Source organism: Poromitra crassiceps (genome assembly GCF_964638095.1).
Source record: "Poromitra crassiceps genome assembly, chromosome: 20".
NCBI lineage: Eukaryota > Metazoa > Chordata > Actinopteri > Beryciformes > Melamphaidae > Poromitra > Poromitra crassiceps.
In genome coordinates, this window is record NC_139637.1 from 8535015 (window position 1) to 8560400 (window position 25386).

The window sequence follows — 25386 nt, forward strand, 5'->3', positions numbered from 1 at the left end:
TAAAAAGCCTTTATTGTGGCATGGCTAAATCTTACACAATTAAAAAGACCAACGCGTTTCAGCTACAGAGAGCCTTCATCAGGGTAAAAAAACGATTAAAAAAAAACGATTTAAAAAACGATTTCAGACGGACAAGCCCGTCTTTTATTGTCACACGGTTACACATCAACACATGCACGGAGGGCCACAAACACACACATGCTGACGGTGGCCGGTGAAATTTGTCCTCTGCATTTAACCCATCCTGGCTTTGTCCTTTCCTCCGGGGGGCAGGCCAGGAGCAGTGGTCGCTTTCTCGTACAGCGCCCGGGGACCGACTTCGGATGTTGTCGTCACTGGTCGGATGACGATGACGATCTGATCTTCTGCATGTTTTTAATGGGGGGGGGGGGGGGTTATATACGGAGGAACCCCCCTGGGGGAGCACAGGGAGAACATGCAAACTCCACACAGACAGGCCCTTACGACGAGATACCTCACCTGGGCAGTAGGCACTGAAGATATGGGGGAACACAACCACAGCGCCCGCAGTGTCCCAGGCGAGAATCGAACTCAGGACCTTCTGACTGCGAGGCGACAGCTCTACCACTGAGCCACCGTGCCCCCGTAGAGGCCCAACACAGAAATGCATGGCATTTCATGGCAATAGAAGTCATCCCCAAATCTGCCAGAGGAGGGGATAGACTCAAACATCTCCTCCAAAGAGAAACTTTTTGGATTGTAACCCTAAAAGCAACCACCTTCCCTGGTTTGAATGATGATATTGATTTCTCTCCATTTCTCTCGAGTCAGACATTTTTTTTGTTATTGAGATATTTTGCTCAGTTAAATTTATTTGGTTCCTCATCCTGTAGCTTCCTGGGAGGTCTCTATGGCCTCAAATGTGTATAGGCTGCACAATTGTTGCTGGTACTGTATTTAGTTCCTCCTGTCAGGTTGGAGTGTTATTCCTCCAATTCCCTTGCCCTGAGCCTGACCCGGGGGATATGTGAAGTGTACCCTTTCAGACATGAGGCATGTTGCTTTCATACATGTGGAGCATGTAAAGTAGGGTGTAAAGTAGAGAGGGGGCGGGGGTGGGGGGAATTTGGACATGACCACACAATGGGGAGTTGTGAAAACTGACCACACAGCTGTACTTCACTGTCTGAGCATAGCCTTAAAGCAGCTACGAGCAAGGTTTTCGATTGTTATTAAACAGTCTAATTTTAATATCGATGCCTCACATTTTACCTCTAATAGTAGACGAGACCAACGCAGAGTAGTCTCGCTTGAACACCGAGTGAATCGGCCAATGTTGTCTTGATGATTAGTCTGTCTGCGGCCGGGGCAGATCAGGAAGTGAAATGAAATGGTTTGCGGCAGCCACTTCGGCCATAACCACAAAATAACAAAATTACTTCCAAACAAACTGTTAGAATATAACGAGAGATGTTCGCGAGAGTAGCAAGCCCCTGGATGTAGCGAGTATGGCGTTCTCCTTGTTTATGGTATGTTGCTAGGAAGAGCGAAACGGTTGAAGGCAGGCAGCTGCCGTAAAACGTTTCATTTCACTTCCTGGTCTATCCGGCCCGCCGGAAGACAGACACAGACTCTATAATCATCAAGAGAGCAATCTCCGATTCACAAGGCTTTGGTCTCAGCTACTATTCTAGGGTAAGATGTGATGCATCAATATTACATTCAGACTGTTTAATAACAATTGAAAATCTTGCTCGTAGCTGCTTTAAGTGAATCGCATTGACATTCAACAAACTATCATGACATGCAGAGTCTGAAAACAAGTTGCCAAAAATAGATAATGGGCGATAACTGCTAACGTTCACGGCATATAATCGTTTGCGCATAACGTTAGTAATTAATTAAACAACCCTACAACTCACGCCCAGATGCATCGATTTCCTCGAGTCTCAAGCGCTAAAAATAAAACAGGTCTTTGCTATGTTCAGTCCTAAAATGCGTCAATCCCACTAGAATTATACAGAATACAGGAAGCTAGACGTTTTTACCTTCAAAATAAAATCTATGTTGTATTGCTTAGTAACAAGAAATCAGAACGGTCGACTCACTACGGGTTAAAATTGACTTTTCGAAGGGAGCAGATATTCTTCCAGTTTATCTCTGTTCTGTATCTTTCGGATAACACACACAAAAAAACATTACATGTGCATTTACTTCATTTAATTGCCATTATTGCGAAGGTTATACCCTGAAGTTTCCGTTTATACTGCCTAACTTGACGCTACTTGGAATTTGCGGTTCTGCACGTGAATCTTTACAAACGCTGTGTAAAATCAAAGGCATGAACGCAACCAGATCCAGATACCCTACCTAGTGATGTCCAATACTGGGAAGCAGGACGACCCTCGCGTCCAAAAATGCTCATTAAATGTGTATGATGTGCGAAGCTATGCAGAAATTAAATAAGATCAAAGCCATGAGCATTTCAATCCAGCAACATGTTGGCTGACACACACAGAGCAGGTTTGAGCATCATTTGGAAAAACTGAAACGGCATGATGTTTTTTTTGCTCGCTCATTCACATAATAATCTGCCACGCTGGCTTTCTGTCTCCCTCCCTCTCCTCATGCACTCACTGAGCTGGCTACTTCACGGAGCTCTTGTCTCCCCCAGACAATCCGTCCCTGATACAAGGGCTCGAGGTTGTCTTACCTCCAGATAGTAGGAGGGTCGCGGGAGTTCGCATAGCTCACCAAAATGTGTTCATACATACATACACCGCCATCCGGATGCCCTCTAGATACTGTAACTCCCGAATTCCAAGGCATGTCTGAAAGCGGCTTATGGTATCACTGTTCAGTCACCCAAAATACAAATTCTAACAGCGCCAGAAACACTCACATGTACATGTTGTGACTTGTGTACTCACCACGCGATGAAATATAAACAGTGTTGGGCGTGTTACTGTAATTACTTACTTTTTCAGTAACAAAGTAATATAAGGCGTTACAATTTCCAAAACAGTAATTATATTACAGTTACTAATCCAAGAAAGGCTGCGTTACTGCGTTAGATCATTGCCCGCCAGAATGCAGTGTTTTCTATTTAACACTTTGAGTGCCACGGCCCTTGGGCAAAAGGTTGCTTGCTGTGCCACATAGGCCGCAATGCATTTTAAAACAGTCATATAATTTTTTTAATAATTACTATGTAAACACTGAACACGCACAAATAACGATGAGACTCTCTTCTATCACCTGCAAAAAAAAGTTTATTGATCCCATTTTCCGTTCTTTAGTTATGAGCCGGAGAAGATAGCTTGATTGAAGCAAAAACATCCCTTTTTTTCTACGAGCTGAGATAATGAGCCTTTTGTGAAATTAAACATTTCAAGCACATCACTGACTCTGAAGCTAATTTTCTGATGTCTGGGTCTGTCTGGGTGAAGTGTATGCTGCTCTGCTGCTCTGCGTGCTCCCCCCCCCCCCCCCTCAACTGCACACGCCTCCTGGGTGTGTCTTATGTGTCTGGTGGCTCTCAGTCTCTGCTGAGTTTGCTGCGCACACACAGTGAATGGTGCGCGACATTCAGCTTTTTGGTTCCGCGTGTGTTTGTCACGGGCTGGCATGCTTCCAGTTCGGAATAATAAGGCTGATTATGTGAATGTGCTGTTGCAGCGTACATGGAGGTGCTCAGTTGTGACAGCGGATGCTGCTGCTGGGGGCACAGCTGGCGTTGTGCTCGTTTATGGAGGCACGTCGATGCATACGGACGGATGAGATGCGATTTCCTCATTTTCCCCAGTGACTATTTCTGTGTGTTTGGCTCCTTTTTCTCTGATCAGGAGAGTGCTGTCGCCACCTAATGGGTTTGTAAAATAGGTTATCGACCTCCAATAGCTACAATATTGTTAGAGGCGACGTAAGAAGCTTAGATCGACACCCCCCCCGTCAAAAAAACAATTTGGAGTTATGACGCCATTTGGCGTCGCTGGCACTGTACGGTAAATTTCTAATGACGCCATATGGCGTCGCTGGCACTGAACGTGTTAAAAAGAGAAGAAAAGAAAAAGTAATCCACACGATCTCAGGTAGACCTGTCACGCAAACACGCACACACACGTCAGAGCATGGTTGTGCACAACATGGGACGCCGGCTACTTCACAGGCAGGAATTATTTCCTGTGCCTCTCTGTGGTGCATCTGAGTGGGATCAGCCTCTCACTGAACGTGCTCCTGTGTTTAACCAGCACTCCCTGGAGTGGGTGAGAGTCATTGTTCATGATGGAGCGTAGCCTGGTCAGCGTTCTCTTCTCTGACACCGCTGTCAGAGAGCTCGGCTCCAGCCCCACAATGTCCCTGGCCAGTTTGTTGGTTCAGTTTGTTGAGTCTGTTGGCGTCCTCTGCCTTCAGCCTGCTGCCCCAGCACATGATAGCATACAGGAAGGCACTGGCCACCACCGACTCATAGAACATCCTCAGCATGGTCCGGCAGACGTTGAAGGACCTCAGCTGTCTCAGGAAATAGAGACGGCTTTGCCCCTTCTTGTAGAGTGCTTCAGTGTTCTTAGCCCAGTCCAGTTTATTGTCAATGTATACTCCGTGGATTGAAACAGGGGTCACCGGTGCCGGTGTTATGATCAATTAGGGTCCGGGTCGGGTCCGATTCTATCACTATCTATTCTATCATTATGTGTAATACCCGAGTAGACCTGTGAAGACCTCTATAAAGGATTGAACATGTTGAATCTGACCAAACATCTCCAAACAATTCCAAACAACGACAGCCAGCAACGGGGCACCAAACAAACATCTGTGTTTGTCGGAGAAGGTTTGATTGGTGTACAATGGGCTTAAGGGATACTGACCTGAGACTCTCCAGTCTACAGTGTGGACTCTCCAGTCCAGCAGAGAGCAGCTTCACACCTGGATCTTCCAAGTCATTGTTACTCAGGTCCAGCTCTCGCAGACTAGAAGACTGGGAGCTGAGAACTAAGGCCAGAGCTTCACAGCTTCTCTTTGACAGCTTACAGCCACTCAACCTGGGGAAGAATTAGCCATGAACAAGAAATTTGAAAATAGTTTTTTCTGTATATTGCATTTCATATTGAAGACATCAAGTTATGCATGCACCTACAGAGATTTATTGGAGGCTTTGACCAGCGGCAGCAGCCCCAGGAGAGCCTCCTCTGCGCGCGCTGTGTTTTCATACATTTCTCTCGTGATCAGCGCTGATCAACATGTTCAATCCTTTATAGAGGTCTTCACGGGGCTACTCGGATCCTAGGACCTGGGACCCGACGCGAGACCCGTACGGGTCCGGGTCCATATTTATTATGATCAATTGGGGTCCGGGTCGGGTCCGATTCTATCACTATCTATTCTATCATTATGTGTAATACCCGAGTAGACCTGTGAAGACCTCTATAAAGGATTGAACATGTTGAATCTGACCAAACATCTCCAAACAATTCCAAACAACGACAGCCAGCAACGGGGCACCAAACAAACATCTGTGTTTGTCTGTGTTTGTTGGAGAAGGTTTGATTGGTGTACCATGGGCTTAAGGGATACTGACCTGAGACTCTCCAGTCTACAGTGTGGACTCTCCAGTCCAGCAGAGAGCAGCTTCACACCTGGATCTTCCAAGTCGTTGTTACTCAGGTCCAGCTCTCGCAGACTAGAGGACTGGGAGCTGAGAACTGAGGCCAGAGCTTCACAGCTTCTCTTTGACAGCTCACAGCCACTCAACCTGGGGAAGAATTAGCCATGAACAAGAACTTTGAAAATAGTTTTTTCTGTATATTGCATTTCATATTGAAGACATCAAGTTATGCGTACACCTACAGAGATTTATTGGAGGCTTTGACCAGCGGCAGCAGCCTCAGGAGAGCCTCCTCTGAAGCAGAGTATTTCTTCAGGTAAAACACATCAAGCTCTTTTTCTGATGACAGTATGATGAAGACCAGAGCTGACCACTGAGCAGGGGAGAGTCCGGCTTTGGAGAGACTTCCTGAACTCAGGTGCTGTTGGATCTCCTCCACTAGAGAATGGTCATTCAGCTCATTCAGACAGTGGAACAGATTGATGCTTTTCTCTGAAGAGGGATTCACCTTGATCTTCTCCTGGATGTACTGGACCGTTTTCTGATTGGTCTTCAAACTACTTCCTGTCTGTGTCAGCAGGCCTCTTAGGAGAGTCTGATTGGTCTCTAGTGAAAGACCCAGGAGGAAGCGGAGGAACAAGTCCAGGTGTCCATTTGGACTCTGTAAGGCCTTGTCCACAGCACTCTGGTAGAGGCGTGTTAGTTTAGCTTTGTCTCTTGATAGTGTTGACCACAAGGATGTTGATTGACTTTCTGACAGTAGATTGACACCAGTGTTGATGAAGGACAGAAAGACATAAATGGCAGCCAGAAACTCCTGAATGCTCAGATGGACAAAGCAGAACACAGTGTCCTCGTTCAGCCCACGCTCCTCTTTAAAGATCTGTGTGAACACTCCTGAGTACACTGAGGCTGCTCTGATATCAATGTCACACTTTCTCAGGTCGGCTTCATAGAAGATTAGGTTGCCTCTCTCTAGCTCCTCAAAAGCCAGTTTTCCCAGAGAGAGAATCCTCTTCCTGCTCTCTTTATTCCAGATTGGATCTGTTTCAGCACTCCCATGATACTTGACATCCGCCTGTTTGGACTGAACCAGCAGGAAGTGGATGTACATCTCAGTCAGGGTCTTGGGCATGTCTCTTCCCTCTCTGGTTTTCAACACAAGCTCCAGAACTGTAGCAGTGATCCAACAAAACACTGGTATGTGGCACATGATGTGGAGGGTTCGTGAAGTCTTGATGTGGGAGATGATTCTGCTGGCCTGCTTCTTATCTATGAATCTCTTCCTGAAGTACTCATCCTTCTGTGAGTCAGTGAAGCCTCTCACCTCTGTCACCATGTCAATGCACTCAGGAGGGATCTGCTTGGCTGCTGCCGGTCGTGTGGTCATCCAGAGGCGAGCAGCGGGAAGCAGTTTCCCCTTGATAAGGTTTGTCAGCAGCACGTCAACCGAGGTTGACTCTGTAACATCAGTCACAATCCTGTTGTTCTGGAAGTCCAGAGGAAGTCGACACTCATCCACACCATCAAAGATGAACACAACTTGGAACTTGTCAAATCTGAAGATTCCTTTGGTCTCAGGAAAGAAGTGATGAAGAAGTTCCACCAAACTGTATTTTTTCCCTTTCAGCAGATTCAGCTCTCGGAAAGTGAATGGAAATGTGAACTGTATATCCTGGTTGGCTTTGTCTTCAGCCCAGTCCAGAGTGAACTTCTGTGTTAAGACTGTTTTCCCAATGCCAGCCACTCCCTTTGTCATCAATGTTCTGGTTGGTTCATTTCTTCCAGGTAAGGGTTTAAAGATGTCTTCACTTTTGATTATTGTTTCCGGTCTCACTGGTTTCCTGGATGCTGCTTCAATCTGTCTCACCTCATGTTCATCATTGACATCTCCACTCCCTCGCTCTGTGAGGTAATGCTCTGTGTAGGTCTGATTCAGAAGTGTTGGGTTTCCTGCTTTAGCAATCCCCTCAAACAGACACTGGAACTTCTCCTTCAGACTGGATTTGTGATTACGTTGGCACACTCCAGCAAGAGTTTCTGAAAGTACAAATTACATCAATCAGTGGATGTTGCTGTAAATATGAGAAGTGTAAATATTAATCTGTGAATGCATACTTTTCCTAACCACATGGCATCTATTCTGCTCATCACTGGTGGACAAACAGGTCCTGACTGTGTGTGCTACCCAATGTGAAATGCATCTGTGGTGGCATTTGTTCTTAAATAATACTGTGTTCAGCATTATACACCCACATGAATAAATCAATGATTTTAGCTGATGATTCATGAGGATTGTGAATATTATTTTGCAATCTGGAATTGAATCAATCTTTCTTGAGAAATGTCTACACTTTTTAGTTGTCTGACATAAGAGCTGATCTTCTCTGGATACCTGTCTGTGATTTTAACTTTGGCTTCAGTGGGTAAGTGTTTTAGGCTGTGTTACTTCTGTCTGCTATCTTTGTATTCTAAAAGTAGTTGCTTTTAGGCTAGTTTTTGTCTCTGAGTGAAACTCTGGGCAGCTGGTGGATTGCTCTCAGGTGACATCAAGCCCAATCACCCCCCTGTGAACGACGGGGGCTGATTGGATAGGCGTGGCTTGTAGCCCTGTTGAAGCAGTATTTCTGAACACTGTCAGTCTACAGCGGCAGCGGTAAGCGGAACGTACCCTCGCGGCACGAAGACTCGGGTCTTTGTGCCCGAGTCCATCGAGGGGAGGCCAGAGAATAGGGTTTTTTGCTACCTCTCTTATTCTATCTACTCATCTACCTAACTATGTGTTTTCTCCCCATCCCTGTTGTAACCTCAGCCCACAGACGCCGTAGACACGGCAGCTTCAGGTGTAGTAACCCCGGTAATCTCTCCTACCCTAAGCGCGCAAACAGTCCTTTTACTATTGCCGGAGGTCTCTGGAACTGTCAGTCGGCTGTTAAGAAAACTGAGACCATCTCGGCTCATGCTCTATCTCAAACCCTCCACTTCCTAGCTCTCACAGAGACCTGGATCATTCCTGAAAACACTGCTACTCCTGCAGCTCTCTCTGCTGCTCTCGCACACCCCCAGAGCCTCTGGCCGTGGCGGAGGCACTGGTATCCTCATCTCTCCCAAATGGACCTACACTGTCACCTCTCTCTCTCATCTGTCTATCTCATCTTTTGAGTCCCATGCAGTTGCCGTATCCCTACCCATCAAGCTCAACATTGTGGTAATCTACCGCCCGCCTGGTCCGCTTGGTGACTTTCTGGACGAGCTGGACACCCTCCTCTCCGTCTTTCCTGAGGATGGTACTCCACTCATCCTTCTGGGAGACTTCAACATCCAGCCAGTAACCTTACAATCTCTGCCTTTCCTTAACTTCTTCTCATCCTTTGACCTTTACCTCTCTCAATCTCCTCCTACTCACAAAGCAGGGAATGTGCTTGACCTGGTCTTCACCAGATCCTGCTCCACCTCTAATCTCACTGTGACTCCTCTTCCTCTATCCGACCACCACTTTATCACCTTCTCCCTTCCCATCCCCCTCCCCTCCTCCCACCCATCTCCCCCTCACTCTACCACCACCCGACGCAACCTAAAAACTCTCTCACCCGACTCCCTCTCTTCTACCGTCCTCTCCCTGCTTCCCCCTGCCGAGCAATTTGCTCTCCTGTCCACTGACGAGGCTTCCACCACTCTTCTCTCCTCTCTCTCCTCCGCTCTTGATTCTCTTTGCCCACTCACCACTAAACCTGCCCGATCTTCTCCCCCTTCTCCTTGGCTGACTGAATCACTGCGAACTTATCGAACTGAGCTTCGGGCAGCTGAGAGAAAATGGAGAAAATCACATCTCAAGATCTCTCTTCCTACCACCTTATCCACTCCAACTGCTGTCTCCAAAGCAAAAACCTCCTTCTTCATCTCTGAAATCCAGTCCTCTGCATCCAACCCCATTAAACTGTTCTCCACCTTCTCCACGCTCCTCAACCCTCCCTCCCCTCCCCCCCCCCTCCTCCCTCTCTGCTGATGATTTTGTAAGCTTCTTTACTAAAAAGGTGGATGACATCAGCTCCTCCTTCCATCCTCCAGGCACCCTCACTAACACTCCCAATCCTGCGCCTCGGCCCCCTGTCGCTGGATTTCCTTCCTTCTCTCCCCTCTCTCCCGATGAAGTGCTTAAACTCATCAGCTCGAACCGAGCCACTTACTGCCCCCTCGATCCTATCCCTTCCTCTCTCCTCCAAACCATCTCACCTAACATATCTCCCTTCCTCACTACCTTCATTAACTCCTCTCTGTCCTCTGGTCTTGTTCCACCTGCTCTAAAGACTGCAAGAGTCAAGCCTCTGCTTAAGAAACCCTCCCTTGACCCTACTGCTATTCACAACTACAGACCTGTCTCTCTTCTCTCATTCCTTTCCAAAACCCTCGAACGAGCAGCGTCCGAACAACTTTCTCTCTATCTCTCCCAAAATGACCTCCTGGACCCTCTGCAGTCCGGTTTCAAGGCTTCTCACTCCACTGAGACAGCTCTTCTTGCTGTCACAGAGGCCCTTCACACTGCTAAGGCCTCATCCCTCTCCTCTGTTCTTGTCCTCCTTGACCTGTCTGCTGCCTTCGATACAGTCAACCACCAAATCCTTCTTTCCACTCTGTCTGACCTCGGTATTTCAGGTTCTGCACTCTCCTGGTTTGCTTCCTACCTCTCGAACCGCTCATACCAGGTCTCATAGAGAGGGTCCCTCTCCAGATCCTGTCCTCTTACCACCGGTGTCCCCCAGGGCTCAGTCCTGGGCCCCTTACTTTTCCTTCTCTATATCAGATCTCTTGCCTATGTGATCTCTTCTCATGGCTTTTCTTATCACTGCTATGCTGATGACACCCAGCTTTTCCTTTCCTTCCCCCCCTCCGACACTCAAATCGAGGCTCGCATCTCTGCATGCCTCAAAGACATTGGCGACTGGATGTCTGCCCACCACCTCAAGCTCAACCTTGGTAAAACAGAGCTACTCTTCCTCCCAGGAAAAGACTGCCCTCTCGCAGATCTCTCCATCTCCATTGACAACACCACTGTACTTCCCTCCCAAACAGCTAAGAACCTTGGGGTGCTCCTTGACAACATAGCTGCTACAGCACGCTCCTGTAGGTTCTCTCTCTACAACATCCGCAAAATCCGTCCCTTTCTCACAAGAGAAGCGACTCAACTCCTGGTCCAGTCTCTTGTCTCCTCCCGCCTGGACTACTACAACGTGCTCCTGGCCGGCCTACCTGCCACCGACATCCGACCGCTTCAGCTCATTCAGAACGCTGCAGCCCGTCTGGTATTCAACCAACCCAAATTCTCTCACGTCACTCCCCTCTTCCAGGAGCTCCACTGGCTTCCCATCTCGGCCCGCATCAAATTCAAGACACTGGTACTGGCCTACAGGGCAGTACACCAGTCAGCTCCCCTGTACCTGCAATCTATGGTCAGGTTCCAAACCTCTCAGCGCTCCCTTCGCTCCTCCACCAGTGCAGGTCGCCTCGCCCCTCCTTCGCTACGGGGGCTCAAAAGTCGCTCATCCCGATCTCGACTCTTCTCGTCCCTGGCACCTCAATGGTGGAACGAGCTTCCACCTTCAGTCAGGACGGCTGAATCACTGCCGATCTTTCGGAAAAGACTAAAGACTCACCTTTTCAGGCTCCATCTGGGCTCTTCTTGATCTAACTTCGTTCTCTCTCTTTCTTTATTGAAAAAAAAAACTAAAAAACTAAAACTAAACTTGTACCACTAACCTAAACTTGTACCACTGTTCCTTCAGAAGTTGTAGTTGTCATAGACTGTGCTCCATAGTTGATTGCTCTATTGCTGACAAAAAATGTGTTATTGTAAGTCGCTTTGGATAAAAGCGTCTGCCAAATTACGTAATGTAATGTAATGTAATGTCTATATTTAACTAATCATATATCTCCCATTTTCCCACCACATCCTCCCTCCATCCTGTTAAAGCTGTTAAAGCCTCTTACTGCTCTGCAGAGAGTCAGCCAGCTCCTCCTGCTTCATTCTCCTCAGGAAGAGCAGTGTGATGTTTAGAAAAGCCTCCTCCTCCTCCTCCCTTGGACTCTGTAAGCATTCTGGGTAATCTGGACTGAGAACCAGCTGGACTCTCTTCAGCTCTTTCTTCACAAAAGTGACAATGTTCTGCTCAAGCAGCTGCAACAGAATAACATTTGAATTAAACATTCTGAAAAATAATAATACTGTAATAACATCAGATCCACGGGTCTAAAGAGTGCAGCTTGAAGACCTCATCAACCAACAATCTTTATTTTAGCAGGCAAGAAGTTAGTTAAGAACAAATTCTTATCTACAATAATGACCAGGAAGCAGGCAAAAGACCTCCTGATGGAACAGGGTTTGGGGAGAAATAGTCTCAACGCCAGACCCATGAGAGTTGTTACGCTGATACACTATGTTACTGCATGCTGCAGATCTCTCTCTGGGTCTGGGACACTCCCCTCAGCCAGCAGGGGACAGAAGTGAACCGTTCACTTGGCCAGTGATTGGCCAGTGGTGGATTCAGTCCCTACCACTCAGTAACGACTTTGCAATCTGCGATCAGACGACACGGGAGTAGAGTGGCGTCAGTGGAGGACCAAAATGTGAGACTCATTAGCCGATGAACAGCCAGGAATGGGTCTCGCGCTACTTTTGCATGTTAAAATAAAGCTGATAATGTACAATTTGATTCAAGGGGGGAAAAACCCTTTCAGAGTACAACACAAACTGTCTATTTTGCTGCAACTCGGCAGTGCTGCTTAATCCAGGACCTTAATTCCTGGAACTCTTGAGAGTAAAAAACGGGGACTCTTCTATCTACATGGCTCTGCACGGGAGGCGCAGCCCATTTTTCGACCCGCTCTCTCATTGGTCCTATGACCTGTCACTCATTCAATTTCAACCCGCCTAGACCCGCCCTCAAACCCCAGCAGTGGCTGTGAAGTGGCACAGACTCATTTGTGTAGTATGCGGAGCGCAGCGATTCAACGTAATATTTGAGTCTTGGGAGAGACTAGAGGAGAAACAACAACAACAACAACAACAGACCAGAGTAGTTGTTTTGTAATTCAGTAGCTGCAGTAAAATGTGTTGTACATTTACACACCATAAATATGGAGTCTAGGTCTGTTTGAAGCTCCTGGACAGACTGACCACTGGGAACCTCTGACCTCTCCGGGTGGACTCTGGAGAACACATGAAGTATTAGGTCATATAATGTCACACACGCACGCACACACACACGCGCGCGCACACACACACACACACACACACACACACACACACACACACACACACACACACACACACACACACACACACACACACAAACACACACACACAGATATGGGATGCACGATATGGATTTTTTTCAGCCGATACGATAACCGATAAATATCTGCTTCTCCTGGCCGATAACGGATACAATAACCGATAATTATTTCACATCTTTGTATTTAAAGAAATAAGTTCTTAACCTGTATTTTATGCACACCTGGGGTGACAAAAGACAGATGTGTTGAGCAAAGATGGATGATTTAAAAGACTATAGCTCTGACCTAACCAAATCTAACTGACATCACTACTGTGAACACAAAACAAAGAACACTTCTGATATAATATATATGATTGTTTTAGTAAAGAATCACTCAATTAAACAATACAAAAAATAAAGGCTTTTATTGAACTGAACCGCTTAGTCTGCAGATAAAACACAATGACAAAAGGCTTTTATTGTCATGTTACTGATCTGTTTGAATTTTGCATTGGGGCCAGTTCTATTGAAGTGAATGGGGAAGACATGGAAAGATTAAAGATGAAAGAAAAGACACTATGTGATGTTGACAGATTTTTTTATGTAATGTGTGTGTTTGTTTTCCTTATTATTGGTCTCCAAACAGATGATGGCTCTGTCCAGTTCTGCATAGCTCAACACCATCGTGAAGTTTGCAGACGACACAGCAGTCGTGGGGCTGATCTCCAGGGGCGACGAGACAGCATACAGAGAGGAGGTGAAGGCCCTAGAACAGTGGTGCCAGGACAACCACCTCTCTCTGAACGTCTCCAAGACCAAGGAGATCATTGTGGACTACAGGAGGGGGGGGGGGCACACACCCCCCAATCACCATCAACGGCACAGTGGTGGAAAGGGTGGACAGCTTCAAGTACCTGGGAGTCAACATCCACCAGGACCTGACATGGGCCGGTCACACCGCCACTGTTGTCAAAAAGGCCCAACAGCGACTACACGGACTCAGGCGCCTGAAGAAATTTGGGCTAAGGCCAGAAATCCTTAGGGACTTCTACAGAGGCACCATTGAAAGCCTGCTGACTGGCTGCTTCACCACCTGGTACGGGAACTGTACTGTACCACCATGGACCGCACGGCGCTACGGAGAGTGAGACGCGCGGCCCAGCACGTAACAGGATGTGAGCTGCCAGAACTGCAGGAACTGTATAAACAGCGGTGCCTCAGGAGGTCCCTGAAGATCATCAAAGACACAAACCACCCCCACAACAGCCTGTTCTCCCTGTTACCCTCAGGGAGGAGATACAGGGTCCCAAAAGCACGCACAAATCGCTTGAGGAACAGTTTCTTCCCGCAGGCCACGAGACTCCTTAACATACACAAATAGTGTAGTAGCCGTACTGTACCGCACTGTAGATGCTACCATTATGTATGTCTAATGTTTAATTGTATGTTTAATAAGGAATATGCTATTTGCACCTGTACGTCAAATACGTCGAATTCAAAATGTTTAAGTACGTCCAAGTATGCACATGACATGTGCACCTATGTGCAGTGAATATGCCACTGTCTCTGACTTGTCTTATCACTCTACTGCCTTATTGCTTGTTGTGTCTTTGTTGTTTTTGCACTCATATGCCCTGTTATATTTGTACTATGTTGTAAACGGAGTTCACAGCACAAGAATTTCACACGTGATACTTGTACTACGGAGTGACAATAAAAATCTTGAATCTTGAAACAAAAGTCCCTATTTGGTTCAAGATTCAAGATTCAAGATTCAAGATTCAAGATTCAAGATTCAAGATTTTTATTGTCACTCCATGGTACAAGTATCACGTGTGAAATTCTTGTGCTGTGGACTCCGTTTACGACATAGTACAAATAGGCAACAAGCAATGAGCAATAGGCAATAAGAAATAGGCATCAATAAGCAACACTAAGCAGCAATAGGCAATGAGGCAGAATAGCGATAAGACAAGTCAGTGGCATATTCATTGCACATAGGTGCACATGTCATGTGCATACGTTAGACGTGTTCGGACATTTTAATTTGACGTATTTGACATACAGTGCAAATAGCATGTACCTTATTAAACATACAATTAAACAATTAAATACAATTAAACATTAAACATTAGGCATTGTGCATACGTTAGACGTGTTCAGACATTTTAAATTCGACGTAATTGACATACAGGTGCAAATAGCATGTACCTTGTTAGACATACAATTAAACATTAGGCATACATAATGGTAGCAGCTGCAGTACGGTACGGTACGACTACTACACTATTTGTGTATGTTAAGGAGTCTCGTGGCCTGCGGGAAGAAACTGTTCCTCAAGCGATTTGTGCGTGCTTTTGGAACCCTGTATCTCCTCCCTGAGGGTAGCAGGGAGAACAGGCTGTTGTGGGGATGGTTTGTGTCTTTGATGATCTTCAGGGACCTCCTGAGGCACCGCTGGTTATACAGTTCGTGCAGTTCTGGCAACTCGTCTCCTGTTACGTGCTGGGCCGCGCGCCTCACCCTCCGTAGCGCCCTGCGGTCCATGGTGGTACTGTACAGTTCCCGTAAAGCAGCCAGTCAGCAGGCTTTCAACGTTGCCTCTGTAGAAGTCCCTGAGGATTTCTTTCCTTAGCCCAAACTTCTTCAGGCGCCTGAGTCCGTGTATTCGCTGTTGGGCCTTTTTGACAACAGTGGCGGTGTGGCCGGCCCAGGTCAGGTCCTGGTGGATGTTGACTCCCAGGTACTTGAAGCTGTCCACCCTTTCCACCACTGTGCCGTTGATGGTGATTGGGGGGTGTGTGCCCCCCCCTCTCCTGTAGTCCACAATGATCTCCTTGGTCTTGGAGACGTTCAGAGAGAGGTGGTTGTCCTGGCACCATTGTTCCAGGACCCTCACCTCCTCTCTGTAGGCCGTCTCGTCGCCCCCCGAGATCAGCCCCACGACTGCTGTGTCGTCTGCAAACTTCACGATGGTGTTTGAAGTTTGAGTCGCCACGCAGTCGTGGGTGTAGAGGTCGTACCAGAAGGGGCTGGAGACGCACCCCTGGGGCGCTCCTATGCTGATGGCCAGCGGGGAGGAGGTGAGGTTGCCCACCCTCACCACCTGGCGGCGGTCTGTCAGGAAGTCCAGGATCCAGTCGCACATCGCTGTGTTTAGTCCCAGGTCCCTGAGTTTGCTTACCAGCCTGGAGGGTACTATGGTGTTGAATGCTGAGCTGTAGTCCACGAACAGCATTCTCACATAGGTGTCCTTCCCCTCCAGGTGGGACAGGGCGGTGTGGAGCACGTGTGCCACTGCATCCGCTGTGCTCCTGTTGGGGCGGTATGCAAACTGTAGCGGGTCGTGGTCCGGGGGGAGTGTGGGACGGATCTTTGATATGACCAGCTTTTCAAGGCACTTGCTGGCTATTGGCGTGAGGGCTATAGGGCGCCAGTCATTGAGGCTGGTCACTTTTTGCTGTTTGGGAATGGGGATGATTGTTGCTGCCTTGAAGCAGGAGGGAACTCGTCGGAGGGAGAGGGACTGGTTGAAGATGTCTGTGTACACGGCTGCCAGCTGGTGGGCGCAGGCCTTGAGGACCCGCCCGGGGATGCCGTCCGGGCCGGCCGCCTTGCGTGGGTTGATACGCAGGAACGACCGGCACACTTCATCCTCAGTGATGGTGAGGGGGCGGTCTGTGGGGGGTGGGGGGGGTTGGTGGTTAGGTGGGAATGGGGGGGGGTGGGGGTGCTGAGGGGTGGGGGGGAGGAAGGGGGGAGGGGAGGTGATCGGGGGGGGGGAGGAGGAGGGGTGGTGGGGGGCGGAGAGGGGGAGGGGTGATGGGGGGGAGAGGTGGCAGGGGGGGGAGGAGAGGAGGAGAGGGGTGATGGGGGGGGAGAGGTGGGGGGGGGAGGGGAGGGGGGGGGGGGGAGGGGAGGAGGAGGGGTGGTGGGGGGGAGGAGGGATGGGGGGGAGGAGAGGGGGAGAGGGGTGGGAGAGGGGGGGGGGGAGGAGGGGAGGCGCTCTGGCAGAGGGGTCGAACCTAGCGTAGAACGCGTTGAGTTCGTCCGGTAGGGTGGGTGACGTGCTGGGGTTCTGTCGTTTCACCTCTTTGAAGTCTGTGGCAGCATGGAGCCCTCTCCACAGGTGTCTGGGGTTGTTAGTGTCCAGTTTTGACTCCAGCTGCCTTCCATAATCTCTCCGTGCTATTTTTATAGCGGTCCGGAGGGCATATTGTGCCTGCTTGTATTGGTCAGTTGTGCCAGAGCTGAAGGCGGTGGTCCTGGCGTGAAGGGCAGCCCTGACGTCGCTGTTGACCCAAGGCTTTTGGTTCGGCATTATTTTGACTCTTTTTGTGGGGACTATGTCGTCGGTACACTTCTTTATGAAGCATGACACCGTATCTGCATACTCGCCCAGGTCTCCTGCAGCTTTGAACTCCTCCCACACCACTTGGTCAAAGCAGTCCCTCAGGATGTCGTCTGATTGGTCTGACCAGCAGTGGCCGGTTCGGAATGCTGGGGGTTGTCTTTTTAGTTTTTGTTGGTACCTGGGTACAAGTAGAATGGAGGCGTGGTCCGATTTGCCGAAAGGGGGGCGAGGGACGGCTTTGTAGCCATGTCGGATGTTTGAGTAACATTTGTCCAGTGTGTTACTGCCTCGCGTGGGGAAGTGAATGTGCTGGTACAATGTGTGCATTCTGCCTCTCAGGTTTGCCCTGTTAAAATCCCCAGTCACCACCAGGGCCATTTCGGGTTGTTTTGTCTCCTGTGCGCTGATGGCGCGTTGCAGCTCTTTCAGTGCGACAGTCACGTTCGCTTGTGGAGGAACGTATACACCCATGATGGTGACTGTCGTGAATTCCCTCGGACTCCAGAACGGCACGCATTGTACCATTACATATTCTACTTTATAGTGGGACTCCTCCTATTCTGGTTTATAGTGGGACTCCTGGTTAGCTTAATAATGTTAGTGGAAAATGCATCCTCGTCAGGTTTGGTTTAACGTAACGTAATGGCCACTCTGAGACTGCTCATACACATGAGGTTACTAACTCTGTCCTCAGCAGCAGCAGCAGCAGCAGCAGTACTCAGGATGTCCCCCTTCAACCCACCACGAACACAGAGCCACATGATCCTAACAGCAGTCCCACTCCTTTGAAACCCTCTAGCAAGTTTAGAGGTAAATCCTACTTTATACCTCCCAAGTACAGAAACCCATCTCTGGACATTTATTGTAGACTGGTTGAGAGGGATGCGTCTACTATCTTTAGTAAAAGAAAGGAGTGCAAAGTGAGGAATAATCTAAGGAACAACTGGATGAACTTAAGGCTATATAAGGGATGATAAAACATTGGTGGTTCAGAGTGCAGATAAGGGGGGTGCTATCGTGGTCCTCAACCACGACTCATATGACAGGGAAATCCAAAAGCAACTCAACAACTCTAAGTTTTACAGAAAGTTGGATCCCAACCCCTTTTCTGTCTTTAATACACAGGTTCACAGTCTACTCAACCAGCTCCTTGAAAATAAACTTATCACGAAACCTGAACACGCATTTATGAAAGTTGAGTATCCAATCACACCTGTATTTTACACCCTTCCTAAAATTCATAAATCATTTGTGGACACACCCCCTGGACGCCCCATAATTGCTGCTATGGGTTCTGTCACTGAAAGAATCTCGGCCTTTGTAGATCATTCTCTTCAGCCCTTAGTGACAGCACTCCCCTCATACACAAGGGAGAAGGACACCCGTAGCACCCAGTGCATCTTGGATCTCATTGAGTGTGTACAGTGTGCTCACATCTAATTATTGTTTATATGGTGCTGATTTCTTTCTTCAGGTGTCAGGAGTGGCCATGGGGTCCAAGTAGCCACGACACGCAACTCTAAATGGATTCTCCTTTAGAGTTGCGCACGGCTTGCCCTTCTCCGTGGAAGTCAGACCCAAAGCAAGCTCGGCTGGCTTCAAACATGCGCGAATCACAAAGACAAAAGTACTCACACGTAGCCACGGGTGTCTTCCCTCACTCCGGTCTGGCAACGATGTTTGTTACCTTTCAGTTTACGAGTACGATGCTTATTTGTGTAGCCGGAAACGGTATCTTTCCCTTTTCAGAGACTCTTCTTCTGGGGGCGTGGCGCTGCTGTGCAGTTGAAAGGCGGGCACGCCCCCAGAAGAAGAGTGGAGAAATACATATTCACGGACTTAAAATGACTTTATTTAATAAAGTAATTTGTGTGAGTGTGAGAGGAATTCAATCAATAGACAATAACATTGGTGTGTTTAAAATGAGATATTCCACTAAATATGGCTAAAACAGATTCAAACATGCAAAAAAGGCAAATTTTTCTTCGCGGCCGGTGGCGTGGGCCCCCCTAAAAGCTTCGCCCCCTCTGGGCTGATAGGGTCGCTCCGCCCCTGAGAAGCGCCACTCTAGACCATACCATTTCCAAGGTATGATGGCCTTTTGGCCTGATCTTGTTTTCCTTATGTACTTTAAGGGCTCCATCTTCCCGACGGCGGTAATTTTGCGTTAGCGCCCGTTTTGCGCTGGAATAGCGCCGCGCAAAGCCCAAATTGTGGGCGTGTCGGCCCGCTGCGCTTCACGTCATCTCCGCGCACATCTCCGTATAGGCGGGTTTATGCCCAAAAGTATTGTGGAGGTGTGGTAATGCCTGTGGCATGTGGTCTCCTACCTAAAGTAATCTAATGTTACACCACAGACCTGTATGGTCGGGAATTATGTAGCCTAATAAAACCATGACAAACGAATTCTCATTTTTAAATCAAGGTGTGTTTTTTCTGGAATGCAGGCTACAGTTGAAACTCAACGTGGCATTCCGAGGAGAGAAGAGTGTGTGCAGGCGCGAGGAGAGTGACATCCAGGCCGTGAGTAAATGTATCCAAGCAAGGACTTCCTGCACTGCACGGAGATGTAGAGACTGTCTGCGCTCAGGCGTACGTCTGCGTTTGCGCTAAGACCAGCTATTTCCTGGCGTTAAACTTGAGAGCACCCAAGGCGATTTCTTATTTCTTATAGGTGTTATTGTAAGTCGCTTTGGATAAAAGCGTCTGCCAAATGACGTAATGTAATGTAATGCGATTTTTTTCTAACACATTGCGCTGTAACGCCTATTTTGGAACGGGCAACTCCCAAACCTCTCTTTGTGCTCGGCACATACCGACGGTATCTTCCCCACAGCGCTAAATGACACTTGCGCGAGACACATGATAGGCTAGAGGCCCACCGACACGCCTGGGCCACGCCTACACCTGTGTCATCACAGCGCAAAACTGGACGGTGGAGGCAGACGATAGCTTCAGACGCTGGGAAGATAGCAATAAGAGGCGCGCAAACGCAGCGTAAAGGCAGCGCAAACGATAGCGCCGTACAACGATAGGGCCCTAAGGGTCTGATCTATATGTATTTTTACCCTGTATATAGACTTGATGGTTATGTAAACATATTTGTCTACTGTGTGTCTGTTGTTGTGCATCTGTGGCTTTTATGTAACTTTTATGTATCTTTTCTGGAGTCATGTGACTATCACATGTCACGGGTGTATTTAAACATGGCGTCTTTGTAACAATTTTTATGTCTGAGGAAGAGCAGTAGCTCGAAACGTCAATGTTGGATGGCTAAATAAAAAGGTAATTGGAGCTCCAGTGATTCACTTTGTACTGTTTTTTGGTTCCTGCACCTGCTTTACGTTTTTTGGATGTGCGCGACTGCCTCCAATACTTTTTGGTTTAACGTAATGCCAGCTCAGATGCTTCCCCTCAATAGTGCAATAGTGTTGTTATTAGGGCTGTCGCGTAAATCGCCTGCCGCTATTTTGTCCCTTCGTCGCACCCGTACTTGTAGTCAAGCTGGTCGCAGCCGTTTCCTGTCTCCTGCCTGTGCAGGCATGGAGGATAAAGACAGCAATACGCTTGTTATTAGGGCTGTCAGCGTTGGGGACAACCCGGCATTCCGAAATGTCGGCACTCCGAAATACCGGCATTCCGACAAAATTGTCGGAATGGAGATCTGTCTCGCCATTGCGAAATAACCCTAACCCTAACCCGGGGGACTGGCTGGAGCTAACCTCTCCCAGCCCCCACGTCTAAACCTAACCTCTCCCACCCCCCATGCCTAAACCTAACCTCCTGCAGACCCTAACCCTAAACCTAACCTCTCCCACCCCCCATGCCTAAACCTAACCTCCCCCAGAACCTAACCCTAAACCTAACCTCTCCCACCCCTGTAGGCTAAATAACTCAAGATGCTATGTCGGAATGGCGGACCTAATATCTTTCGCAATGGCAAAACCTTTTTTGGAGATAAAAAGGGCCGCCTCTCCGAAAGCATTCGGAATGCCGACACTTCGGAATGGCGAGAGGACCCCATCAGCGTTAACGTGTTAATCGCGATGCGATTAAGGGCCGACCATAACGCGTTATTTTTTTTAATCGCGTTAATCGCCTGCCGCTATTTTGTCCCTTCGTCGCACCCGTACTTGTAATCAAGCTGGTCGCAGCCGTTTCCTGTCTCCTGCCTGTGCAGGCATGGAGGATAAAGACAGCAATACGCTTGTTATTAGGGCTGTCAGCGTTGGGGACAACCCGGCATTCCGAAATGTCGGCACTCCGAAATACCGGCATTCCGACAAAATTGTCGGAATGGAGATCTGTCTCGCCATTGCGAAATAACCCTAACCCTAACCCGGGGGACTGGCTGGAGCTAACCTCTCCCAGCCCCCACGTCTAAACCTAACCTCTCCCACCCCCCATGCCTAAACCTAACCTCCTGCAGACCCTAACCCTAAACCTAACCTCTCCCACCCCCCATGCCTAAACCTAACCTCCCCCAGAACCTAACCCTAAACCTAACCTCTCCCACCCCTGTAGGCTAAATAACTCAAGATGCTATGTCGGAATGGCGGACCTAATATCTTTCGCAATGGCAAAACCTTTTTTGGAGATAAAAAGGGCCGCCTCTCCGAAAGCATTCGGAATGCCGACACTTCGGAATGGCGAGAGGACCCCATCAGCGTTAACGTGTTAATCGCGATGGGATTAAGGGCCGACGTAACGCGTTATTTATTTTTAATCGTGTTAATCGCCTGCCGCTATTTTGTCCCTTCGTCGCACCCGTACTTGTAATCAAGCTGGTCGCAGCCGTTTCCTGTCTCCTGCCTGTGCAGGCATGGAGGATAAAGACAGCAATATGCTTCTAAATGGCTCGTTTTACTTAAAAAAAACTCCCAAATGGCACATTGGACAAGTCAACAGTAGTTTGCACCTTGTGTAAAACGGAATTAAAATATCACCGAAGTACATCGAGTTTGAGCTATCACCTAAAAGCTAAGCATACTGGAGCAGCTAGCGGCCAGCTAGCAGCCAGCTAGCTAGCGCGAGACTCATCACTCATTCCTTCTTCAGAGTCTCGGATGCGCGGGTCCTCTAACCACTGGGAGGTCGGCTCCAATGGCTTCACGCGATATACACGTTATCAATACACAGTTTCCAATACCGAGCCATTATTCACATAGAAGTGCCAAAGTTTTTAGCTCAGACACAGCCTTCTTCGGGTGATTAATCGCGATTAAGAAAATTTATCGTTTGACAGCCCTAGTTGTTATCATCTGAAACTGTGGAACAGCCACACTGCCGGCAGCCATGTTTGGCTCTAGTGCGCCTGGCACCAGGTACAGCTGTGACGTCACGAGCTCATGCAAAATGGCCATATTGGATGATAATGTATCGGTCCGTTAAATATGGTGCATTCCTACTGTAAATGCTGCTATGATTATTGGATGTGATGTTTTGAGAGAAGAAACTAAATCAACAGAGTATCATGACTTCTTTCTTCTGTTCAGTAGAATCAAATAAACTCATCTGTTTTCAGTTCTTACCTTTGCTCAGTAGACTGCTGTCCATCTTTGAAATTCCTAGGATGATGCATAGAAAAGTCACTCTTCATGGACACACAGCTGGGTACAGGGGAGTCTGCTCTCTTCTGCTGGATCCTGCTAAGGATTGATCAAACAGGGTGGTGGCAGTGAACATGTTAGAGAAGCAGGGTTTTGACCAGTAGGTTGCCGGTTTGAATCCCAGTACCAACTTTCAAAGTCAGAGTGAATGATTCTTTCTCCACCCTGTGCAACTACCACCACTCGACCTTGAGCAAAGATCTCAAACCCCCAGACGGATCTGGTAGCTGAGGGTTTGACCAAGGGGCAAGCCAACCACCTTTCCCCTGAAGATGCGGAAGTCTTTGTTTAAGCTGTAATTCCTCGAATGGCCACTTGAGGCGGGACTCAGAAGTCCCGTCGTTCCTGTTAAAATGCCCCAACAGTAATTAAACATCTTTACAGCCTGGACTGAAACACGGTTTTGGTGTATATAGCTAATTTCACCTTTTCATAACAACTGTAGGGGGGTCAATTTTCGCATAACTCAGCCGTTTACATTTAATAAAGGTTTAAAGTTATGCATAATTAAGGGTGTGGCCCGGTTGAGTGACAGGCGGCCATACTGCCACTGGATAGTGCTTTATGGTTAGTTGTTGTCTGAGCTCTGGTCGTGTTTGTGGTGTTGCAGTCTTTTTGTCCATTTGATCCTGCAGCTGTAGCCTTGTCTCCTGCATACAAAACGATTGTCTGACACATTTTAATTCCATCTGTTTTGGAGTCTGGTCCGTCTGGTTATGCCAGCGAGCTAATCCAGCTCACGAAGCAGAGACGCAGACCGCACTGACCGGCTGCACTCCTGTGTTAGTTAGCGATAATAACAATACGACGTCCAGTCGGATATTTTCAAAATAAAACGATTCTGCACAAGTATAAAGCACACAGAAGCCATTGAAAACATTTTATTTTGCCATTTCCCTCCCTTTCTGTGTGTGCATGATGTGGGGGGAGAGATTGACAGCACGCTGTGGCACACACACTCAGTCATAGCGTGATCAGTGTGAATCTGTTTTTGACAACTCGGAAGTCAGCGCCAGACAGCGCCCGGCACATCCCCCCCCCACCCCCACCCCAATTTCAAACACTCAACAGATCTACACGAATCACACAAATGATCTATTTTGGATTAAAAACTGCGAATTTCGCCGAAAGGTGACAAGTTTGCACCCCTGCTTACCATTGCTCAGTAGACTGCTGTCCATCTTTGAAATTCCTAGGATGACTCATAGACCAGTGTCTCTTCATGGACACACAGCTGGGTACAGGGGAGTCTGCTCTCTCCTGCTGGACTGGCCTTCAACACAACAGAGACAGACAGAGCTTTGACTCAGGATAATGAAGGGTTAATGATGTCACTGCTGAGTTGTAATGATGTCACTGCTGAGATGTAATGATGTCACTGCTAAGCTGTAATGATGTCACTGCTAAGCTGTAATGATGTCACTGCTAAGCTGTAATGATCTCACTGCTGAGCTGTAATGATGTCACTGCTAAGCTGTAATGATGTCACTGCTAAGCTGTAATGATGTCACTGCTAAGCTGTAATGATGTCACTGCTAAGCTGTAATGATGTCAGTGCTGAGCTGTAATGATGTCACTGCTGAGCTGTAATGATGTCACTGCTAAGCTGTAATGATGTCAGTGCTGAGCTGTAATGATGTCACTGCTAAACTGTAATGATGTCAGTGCTGAGCTGTAATGATGTCACTGCTAAGCTGTAATGATGTCACTGCTGAGCTGTAATGATGTCACTGCTAAGCTGTAATGATGTCAGTGCTGAGCTGTAATGATGTCACTGCTGAGCTGTAATGATGTCACTGCTGAGCTGTAATGATGTCACTGCTGAGCTGTAATGATGTCACTGCTAAGCTGTAATGATGTCAATGCTGAGCTGTAATGATGTCACTGCTGAGCTGTAATGATGTCAGTGCTGAGCTGTAATGATGTCACTGCTGAGCTGTAATGATGTCACTGCTGAGTTGTAATGATGTCACTGCTGAGCTGTAATGATGTCACTGCTGAGCTGTAATGATGTCACTGCTGAGCTGTAATGATGTCACTGCTGAGCTGTAATGATGTCACTGTTGAGATGTAATGATGTCACTGCTGAGCTGTAATGATGTCATTGTTGAGATGTAATGTCACTGCTGAGCTGTAATGATGTCACTGCTGAGCTGTAATGATGTCACTGCTAAGCTGTAATGATGTCACTGCTGAGCTGTAATGATGTCACTGCTGAGCTGTCACTGCTGAGCTGTAATGATGTCACTGCTGAGCTGTAATGATGTCACTGTTGAGCTGTAATGATGTCACTGCTGAGCTGTAATGATGTCACTGCTGAGCTGTAATGATGTCACTGCTGAGCTGTAATGATGTCACTGCTGAGCTCGCTGTAATGATGTCACTGCTAAGCTGTAATGATGTCACTGCTGAGCTGTTTTGGAGTCTGGTCCGTCTGGTTATGCCAGCGAGCTAATCCAGCTCACGAAGCAGAGACGCAGACCGCACTGACCGGCTGCACTCCTGTGTTAGTTAGCGATAATAACAATACGACGTCCAGTCGGATATTTTCAAAATAAAACGATTCTGCACAAGTATAAAGCACAC

The 25386-nt window shown here is 47.9% G+C and overlaps 1 protein-coding gene across 1 annotated transcript; it reads right to left on the reverse strand.

Annotated features, from left to right (window-relative positions):
- Positions 1-2606: 2606 nt before the first annotated feature.
- On the reverse strand, positions 2607-23981 carry LOC310794830 (NLR family CARD domain-containing protein 3-like; the record flags this gene model as incomplete). Its single annotated transcript, XM_083656883.1, has 4 exons — positions 2607-2674; positions 5622-5713; positions 5809-7606; positions 23957-23981. The coding sequence occupies 4 exons, from the start codon at positions 23979-23981 to the stop codon at positions 2607-2609; spliced, it is 1983 nt and encodes a 660-aa protein (XP_083513009.1).
- Positions 23982-25386: the final 1405 nt, after the last annotated feature.